General features: G+C 39.5%; 2 protein-coding genes and 1 long non-coding RNA gene across 3 annotated transcripts; 2 read left to right on the top strand and 1 right to left on the bottom strand.

Moving 5' to 3' along the window:
- Positions 1-1410: 1410 nt before the first annotated feature.
- Positions 1411-7893, bottom strand: LOC118742223 (the record flags this gene model as incomplete). Its single annotated transcript, XM_036474135.1, is given in 13 exon segments — positions 1411-1548; positions 1612-1940; positions 2001-2134; positions 2189-3284; positions 4680-4808; positions 4876-5221; positions 5281-5307; positions 5363-6497; positions 6554-6625; positions 6681-7017; positions 7076-7360; positions 7418-7571; positions 7651-7893. Coding segments are annotated over 13 exon segments (4301 nt in total), but the record flags the coding sequence as incomplete, so codon positions are not given.
- Positions 3870-4566, top strand: LOC118742228 (ubiquitin-fold modifier 1). Its single transcript, XM_036474140.1, has one exon. It carries the CDS (start codon positions 4186-4188, stop codon positions 4453-4455), a length of 270 nt encoding a protein of 89 aa, XP_036330033.1. The 5' UTR covers positions 3870-4185; the 3' UTR covers positions 4456-4566.
- LOC118742229 lies at positions 4902-5533 on the top strand. The gene is made up of 3 exons (XR_004993349.1): positions 4902-5129; positions 5173-5382; positions 5443-5533. It is a non-coding gene; the product is annotated as an uncharacterized LOC118742229 (long non-coding RNA).
- Positions 7894-9270: the final 1377 nt, after the last annotated feature.

Below are 9270 nucleotides of genomic sequence, written 5' to 3'. Positions count from 1 at the left end.
GGCCAATGTGGCTACAACATCCAACTTACAGTCCTCTGTATAGCTTTCACTTGCAGCAGGTTGCTCCGCCACGCTGGGCGTTGGCGTAATTATCGACGTCGTAGCAGTGAATATATTTTTCTGTGCTGCATTTTCTTCATGCTGTGGTTGCGCTAATGTATCGATAGAAGCGTGCGAAAATGAATGCGTAACCTCGGCATTTTCAGATATAAACTCCATATCATCTGAATTATCGATTATTTCTACTTTGGTTACTGGTAGCAGTGGTGGTGTGTGTGGAGAAGGCGCTCTCTGTTGGTGCGACTGCGATACTAGGCTGCCGTCTTCGTCGGCCGGCTCTAATCTTGGTACGCTTTCTTTCTTTGCGCATGCAACAATTGAAAGGCGATCTTTATTATCAATTTCACAGTCATTATCATCCTCAGCAATCAATGATTGCAGTTTCTTAGCGCAAGCAATTGCGGAATTTGGTTCGTACACCACAACCATTGGCTGTATTTGGCCGCCACTTGCACGCCCGCGGTGCGTACTCACAGGCGATCTGCTCTTCTTAGTGGGTGATTTACGTCTATCGCGTATCTGTTGTAATGAGTTCGTTTGTGAATTGGTACTACTGTCGCCTAAAACATTCGCATTGTTAGCTGTAACAATTTGAGTGGCGTTGGATAACACGCCGCTGATGACTGTGATATTACCAGACGAGAGGCATGATGTGGATGTGGAAGTACTAGGGTTTGTATTTCCGCATGGAGCACTTGGTGTTAATTGCTTACGTGGTGATGCCACCTTTCCATCGTCGTTGAAATTTAGCATCGATTTCCTGGCATGCGGATAATGTGGTGCATGATTGCTGCTGGTGTTTGGTGTGCTGGTAACGGCGGCAAAGCATGTATTGCCATAATAAGATGGATTGAGTCGTATGGCGTGCGCGCGTAAAGCCGTATCGTCGCAGGTTTCCATGGATGAGCTGCTATCGTCTTCATTGGCGGTATCTATGACGAGTGCTGCAAAGTGAAGAGGAGAGTACAATTTTATACCATTATTATTAAAAATCAAAGTCTACCTTTAGATACATCTTCTTCCTCGGACTTTTCGTTGTCATCACTGCTACAATCTGCGGCAGCATTTGCTGCAGCTTTGTCCGCAGCAGCTGCCAGTTGCTTATCACCATGTTCTCGTATAGCATGGACGCATTCAGGTATTGACTGCTCTAACAAATCTTCCGCATCAATTTCATTGATGTTAGCCGCCTGTTGGTTGCTAGCCATGAAGGAAAGTTTTGCAGGCAGCGTCATTTTGGTGCCATAGAAAATGCGACCATTGATGAACTATGAGTGAAATAGTAAATTATTTCAGACACTTTATTTTTGGATCGATTTGGTGTAATCCCTTACCCTGAGTTGACAATTGTGTGCTTGATTTTGTTGTTGTTGCTGTTGCAGTTCACAGCATGGCGTTGCCGCATCGTGTGGATCATTTAGCGACTCATACAAATTCGGTCTGATTTCTACTTCCTTTAAGTTAACTTGTTCCGGCGTGGAGAATATTCTATTAAAAAATAAGGTATGTAATTGGTGTATTGAAAAACATGTAATAATTAAGTATTTTTACCTCTCGGGCGGTTTCGCCTCGGAAAATTGTTGCAAAAACCAGTCGGTAAGAAATTGATTTCCCTTGAGTAATGGTAGAATTTTTGATTCTACTTTTTTGAGAGTAACCTCTGGATCATCCGCCAGCTCCGCTAGACAATTATAGATCTTCCGTATTTGCGCAGGCTGCTTATTGAAATAAATATTCAATTTATTGATGAATGTAGTCATGTTGTTAATCATGAAATGTTCGAAAAATTTTCCTATTTCCGCCGCCTCTGAGGGTAACAAAAATGTGAGGAACACCTGAGCCAGCTCAGGATGGTCGGGTAGAAAAAGACGTTCTAATTTCTAAGTGAGAATATAAACATTTTTAGCAAAGTTTTCTAGAGTCAAAATTAGTTTACTCACATAATACAAATCAGACACCTTATCGCGACGCGGATCAAATGTTTTGAGTATATGATTAAATCTTTTACAGTCTTCAGCACGGTTTGAGGCCTTGAAAGCCTCCTCCACTTTTTCATAGAAGTTAAAAGCATAAACTGGAAACAAATTATATAAGCACTTTATTGACATATATTTTATCAAATACTCACTGGCATCCTTTCGATTTGCATCCTCAGCACTGTCTGGCAAAAGCATATGTTTAAAGTTTTCCTCTTGACGACTTGCTTTTTTGCTACGCGAGCTTACACTCGACTCATCCTCGAGCGCTTGCTGCTGCGCAAGTTGCGCGCGTGATCGTTTGCCATAATATTGTTGCGAATTGTGAACAAAAAATTTCGCCGTTGGTGAATTTTGTGACGAGTTACCAACGCCGTTAGTAACCGATGCATCGTTGGCATTAGATCCAGTAACTGTGATAGAATTACGACAAGCCATTTTAAGTTCGCCTAACAAATTTGTGTACAATTCCAAAGCTTTGATATATTTATATACTTTTAACACAACAGGTGAACGTTTGTAACATAGTTTATTTCGTTCTAGATTAGTCCGATATGCGTTCAAAAGACTTAGACAGCGTTTCTTCAGTCGACGCCTATTTCTCTTTTGCCGATCAAGAGTGCAACTCGCACGCCGCACGGCGAAATAGCGTAAAGTTTTTAAGCGACTTCGGCCTAAGTGGCCAAGGAGCCCTAATTTATGGCGTTTTCGAGTGGTCTTTATTAGGTCTCGTTGCTTTGGAAGACCTTGCTTATTTGAAGTAGTTGCGCGCGTTGTTGTGGCCTTGGGTTCAACAATAGGTTGCAAACTTTTTGTACCCCAGTCGTAATTAAACGATACCACACTATCGTTGGCTGACGGAGGCGTTTTCGGCAGTGGCGTGAATCCCAAAGCAGCGGCGTTTGGCGAGTCTCGGTTGGAAGGTGGAATGCTTGGCAGTGCAACTGCGGTCGTGGTGTTGATGGGTCGTTGTATTTCGCTAGCTGGTGTAGTGGCACTAAAATGGTAATTTACATTTATCGTCACACTATTTGCAAAACATCTTTTAGAACGTGTCGTATTAGTAATGTTATTTCCCGTTTTCGAAAAGCAGGAAAAGTTAGTTCCGCGGTTTTCTGATGTAGCAGCACTATCACCGCTATCCGGCAATTGTATTTCTTCGCCTAAAGCCTCGCGTACAAACTGTAAGTACGAGGCGCCAGCTGTTTCAGATGCTCTGGTTCCCCTTTTTCTATTGGCCTTGCGTTTCTGTATATAATGAAATAAAATGAGTATTTGCAGTAAAGTAAAACGATTTTTAACAAAAATGCAAAATTCACATAGTGTAAATCTACCAGATGTCAACTAACTGCGCAAATATCAAAAATAAACATGACCAAACTTAAGTTGACGTTAGTGGTGGCTAACTATCGATGACACTGTACTGAAATTCTCCATTGCGAAGTATCGATAGTGCTGCCCCATCCGTAGAAAGTGACTATCGACACCATCGATAGTTGCCCAAAACTCATCGACAAATATCGATGGTGTCCTATCGAAGGTTTTTTGCCACTAGTTGACTTTGCTATCGTGATGAATCGAGGATAGTCAATAATCAATGGCACCGAAAACAAAATACTACCGATATACAGTGAATAATTTGCATTTTACCGAATTGCTGCATTCCTATATAGTTCATTAATTATAACATTTAACAAGGAATAATTGAGTAAATTGAAAAGAAAATATTTAAAAATAAATAAATATAATAAAAATAAAAAAATGCCTCCAATTTCGTAGTCCCACATATGTTGAAAGAAAACAATCGATAACTTCATTAATTTTAAATTATCAAATTATCGCATGCTTCGCCAATTGCATAGTCAAGTGGGAATTCCTAAATAGACGAAGTGCAAATTGGCAAATAGATAAATTTATCTAAAATTCCCAAATATTATCATCGTTTATCATAATAAATCAGAAATTTGCCAATTTTTTCTTGGAAAATTCGAGCAGATATAAAAATAGCTGGTTTACACATTGGATATTGGCAGCTTTGAAAACAAGTTCTTAAAACTGACCACGTCACAACACCTGAAAGCAGACGTGCGCACCACTGCATATCTCAACCACTAGAAACTGCACGGCGGTACAAATACCAACATAAGCCATGAGTTCAAAAGTAACCTTTAAAATTACACTAACATCGGACCCCAAGCTTCCATTTAAGGTGCTTAGTGTACCAGAAGGTACGCCCTTCACAGCAGTGCTGAAATTTGCTGCTGAAGAATTTAAAGTGCCAGCGGCAACAAGTGCCATAATTACAGACGACGGAATTGGCATCAGCCCACAACAGACAGCAGGCAATGTTTTTTTGAAACACGGATCAGAGTTGCGATTGATTCCTAGAGACCGTGTCGGCAGTAGACACGGAATGTGATTTAACAATAATAAAAGCGTATCCTTTTATATGAAAAAATTCCAGTAGATGCAGTCAGCGTTGATAAAATTACAAACTAAACTAAACAAAAAATAAAAAACTGAAAAAGAATTAGTGCAAATTATTTTTGGTAACTGGATCTGAAACTCTTAGCTATTCCCACAACGGGCTAACATTCACACAATTATAAATTTGCAAATAAAAATAGATAAATGTCTACTCACTTCGTCTATACGCGTTTGCCAGGCCAGCGGTAACTCTTGGTAACGGTCTTTGGGCGCTAATACTTTGTTGTCTTGAAACGTAATTAACTTCTGTTCAACTGGCGGAGCGCGCTTATTATCAAAGTAGTACTAGATAAAAATATATAAAAGAAAATATTAAAAGTCCTAAGCAATAATTTGTCTTTAAGCCACTCACCTTTACGGGATTATAATAATCTGTATTCCTTAAAGCTTTCACACGAGCCCATATTTGTCTCGCTGATTTACCGTACACGGTGTCCTTTGCAAGTCGCAGTACAGCAATCTTTAGCTCAGTGGTTTTCTTCGATATGCGTTCACCTGTCTCGTGAATACGTTGTATATGCCTTTCCAAACCCATAGCAATAAGCTGCGATTCAGCGGGAGAAAAAATGGGGTACCTCGCGATTCTGGAAGTGAAAGGTATCCGAGGTAAGTATTCCGGATACATGAATACCTTGCTATTTAGTATTAGGTCCATAATTCGAGGCGGAAAACGGGCAATCTGACGACAATTATTCTTGCTGGAATGATAAGCCGGAATTGAGAACATGGAAATGGTAGGAAACTTGAAAGCACTTACGTCAACTCAATTTCGCTGTGTATAAATCTGTAAAGAGAAGTAACCATTAATATCACTTTGTCGTTATCAATATGTTACTTACTTCATCATCTCTTTATTCTCGTACGTATCTTTATTCAAATCTTCTTCCCATTGTCTTACAAGCTTCGTTGCTATTTTTAGATTCCAAGCACGAAAGGATGCATCATCCTTCGACCTCTCTTCTAACTCTGTCAACATGTCTTTCGCTTTCAGAGCAAGCTTCCAATAAATCGGATGCGAGTAGCTTTGGATAAATGTTTGCGTTAGCATTTGTACATGCATGCGCAACTGTTGCTGTAGTATATCATGTTGCTGTTTTGTGAAGCCAATTGCATTACTTGGTGCCTCCTCTATTTGCGGCGGTGGTGGTATATTACGAAGATTTTCAAATTTTGATATATACTCAGTATAAACATGCTTTCTTATAGAAATATACTCCCATGTAAAGTTGGTATCGTAAGGCATACTGTATCGTGTATCCTCTGGAGGGGGTAAAGGAGGACGCTTTGGTTTGTGTTGCTCTGTTGTCTTTTGCGGCTGAATTCTTACTAGTGGCGGCGGCTCAAGTGCGTTCGCTGATTCTACAACACGTGCTAATTGATACGAATTTGTTGGACCTGGAATTTTAACTGCTATCCATTCAGGCTCTGCACTTAACGACGTCGTGGGCAGTGTGACAACTTGGCTCGCATCATTTTCGGAATTATCTGTGTATGCCACTGGTACTTGTACCTGCGTTGCGGTATTGCCCACACGCTGCCCAGTTGTCGGTGCAGGAGTGGACATGATATCCGGATGAAATGAGTAATTGTTTTGAGTCACATTCGCTACATTGCTAATAGGAACTAAGGGAGGCACATCGGACACGAATCCCTGCTGCTGTTGAGAAAGTTGCACTGGATTGTAATCTTGCTGTTGTGCTGGAGTGTCAAAATTAAGTTGTCGCGTCACTGGATTGCCTTCGCATTCAGGCTGATCACTAAACGATGCGGCAGCTGTGCCAGCGGAGATGCTACGATTAGCGCCATCCGTAATAGTTGACTGTTCTAAGTCACTTTGCAAAAACTTCTGTGGTGTTTCTAATTCGACACTTTCCAACGATACACCTTCATTAAAGAGGCCTTCGAATAGTTCGGCAACGAGCTCGGTAAGCTCCTTTTTGGGTATGTTAATGTCGCGTAATTCTTCCGCATCCTCTGCAAATAAATGTTTGATATGTATGTTCTCTCGAAGATAATTTTAGGTAGAATACCTGTTATTTTATCTGCCGCTACATATTCCGGATCATTGATAGGATCATCATCGTCTGTTATAAAACTGGAGCCTGCAATTTGTTAAAATTAGATTATTATAGAATAAATAATTGCAAGAGTCGTTACTTAAAGGCTTAGTAAAATCATTCAAAAACTGCATCCAATCCTCATCGTTCGCTGTTAAATCCACCTCCTGTAAGTCAATATGTTCCACATCGGGTGGCACAAATTCCGACTCGAGATCTTCGATTGCAGTCTGCTGTAGGCATAACTTCGATCGTGTGCGCGCCGCAATACGCACGTCCTCCCTCGTACTTATAGGCTTTTCCAATGGTATTTTGAAACAGCCATCAGCTGTAAATTTAACCGGAGAATCATCAGTCTCTGCTTGAGATAAAGGTGTCTGTGGTGTACGTGGATTGGAATCCAGATCTGAGGTATTGGTATTGGGGTCGTCATCGGACTAAAGTATTGGCATTTTACGGGCAAAGATTATTTCTTTCAAATACATGTGTACTTACAATAAAATCCTCTTCTTGAAATACATACTCCTCATCGTCTTCATCGGAATTCAGTTCATCTTGTATCAGAGCTGCAATCTCCGGCTCCTTGTTCTCAGTTAGTGTAGATAAAGTAATACCTGCAGTTTTATTTAACTCGCGAGCTTTTGCGCGCGTCAATTTTGGCACAGACGGCGTGTCAGTTATTATAATCGCTGGCTGCTCAGATGCCTGTCGTTCACGTGCTATTTCATCTTCTGCTTTGAGCGTTACCAGTGCAAGAATATGTTCATTTTTAACAAATTTCTATGAATAAACGTTACAACAATCAGGCCAGCTGCATATATTTCAAAATAAGATCACCTGCAACAATTGTCGCATCTCCTCATCACTTAGGTCGTTATCTTTCGCCACTTTGCGCAATTTCCTTTCAATAGCAATCGCATCTTCGAAATTGCAATCCTCCAATTCGGACTCCAAATCACTGTCGCTGAATCTTCTGACCTCACATCGCTTTCTGTAAGTAAAAGTAATCAATTGGATTTTAGGAAACACATAACAGAACACCCTATCGCTTTTAAGAGCTCCAAACAAACCTCTTTCGCGCCCTGCTACTCCCCGGCGAAACGCTTTCATTTCGCAACGAACTACTACTGCTGTTTTTCTGTGCTGAATCATTTCCGCCACTTTGTTTTCTAGCACTTCCACCAGGCATAGTATTTCTCAATATATGTAAAACCTTTTATAGAATGAAAACTTTTTAAAACTATAGATTTGCGCATACAAATCACACACGAAACTATTCCTACAAATAGCAAAAATCCGTATCACGAAATGTCAAATATCATTGTATATAGTAGTGATCGAAGACTATCGATGGGGCTATCGATAGTATCGATGGTTTCATTTTGTCGCCACTATCCAATTTTTCTTAGCATTATCGATAGTTGTATATTTTGTTCACACTGTTAGAATTCGACTATAAAATATATGTACATATAACATGTTTTTGTTATAAAATGTGTTATTGAAATACACGATCTCTTTCTGTTTTACACAAGTTCTATGTTTTGAACCTTTTGTTTATACAATATTTTCCGAATATATTATGAGCGAAAACCGGACATTTAGCTGGACATGTACGCGACTGAAGATCTATTCTGATCTAAGTCAAGCGAGAACCCTTTTTACAGTTTCACTTGACAATGTGTTTTCACATATTTGGCGAGAAAAGCCATTGAATTTTGCAAAGTAAAAACAAGCTTTCGATAGTATCGATACTATCGAATATTTTGCACTATAACTAACAAAACTATCGAGTATATACACTATCGATAGTTTTCCAACACTAGTATGTAGTGATAGAACGATACCATGAACCAATTAGAACAGATCTGACCGGTTGAGAAGCAGCCATTTGTAATAGCAATTGAGAAAAAGGTGTGTGACGTTCGTAATTTTGAAGTTTGCTATTTCTGTTTTGCTTCTTTCTTTATGTGTATTTTGTCGGTAGTTTATTTCAGTGATTTTTAAATGATTTTTTATGCAAATGTAATTAAAATGAAGTGCGAGGTGATTGGATGCAAAAACACGTACAAAAATAATAAATTGGTTAGCACAAACATGTGCACAATATTGCTGCATTTTTTCTTTATGCTTCGTCTTCATATTCTTTGTTTACTTTTCACAGAAAATTGCATGGTGCCGAAATTACAAACGTCAGCCAGAAAATTATTTTTTTCTTTTGCTTCATCTTGTCAGATCTTGTGTAGTTGGATCATGGAACGATACCATGAACGAAAGACACAAGATCACGTAAGAACAAGAGAGTGAAAAAAGTCGATATTTTTTAGCGGGTTCTAAGCCATCTTGTTTCACTGGAAAACGAGCGAAAAGTAAACAAAGCAAAGAAAACAACGGAAACCAAAATTAGCCCAAAATTATTGTCAGCCACTTTAAACCCACAATTTAGGTAAATTGATGCAACAAAATGCTTTAAAATGTGTTGTCATGTTGAGTTAACTCTTCTTTACTTGAATAAAAGTGTAAAATAGTGGTGCTTGTGATGTAAACAAACGCTCAGCTGACGAACCCGCTTTCGCAAACTTTTTTCTCAAAACCAGTTACAAATACAGCGTCGCGTTCTTACGTGATCTTGTATTTTTGGTTCATGATGGAACTATACGTGTACAGAGTAGATATATCGATACTTTTCT

This window comes from Rhagoletis pomonella, unplaced genomic scaffold (assembly GCF_013731165.1).
Source record: "Rhagoletis pomonella isolate Grant_MI unplaced genomic scaffold, Rhpom_1.0 Rhpom_scaffold_00007, whole genome shotgun sequence".
Classification (NCBI taxonomy): domain Eukaryota; kingdom Metazoa; phylum Arthropoda; class Insecta; order Diptera; family Tephritidae; genus Rhagoletis; species Rhagoletis pomonella.
The sequence above is the reverse complement of the archived record's forward strand: the minus strand, read 5'-3'. Positions and strand labels throughout refer to the sequence as shown.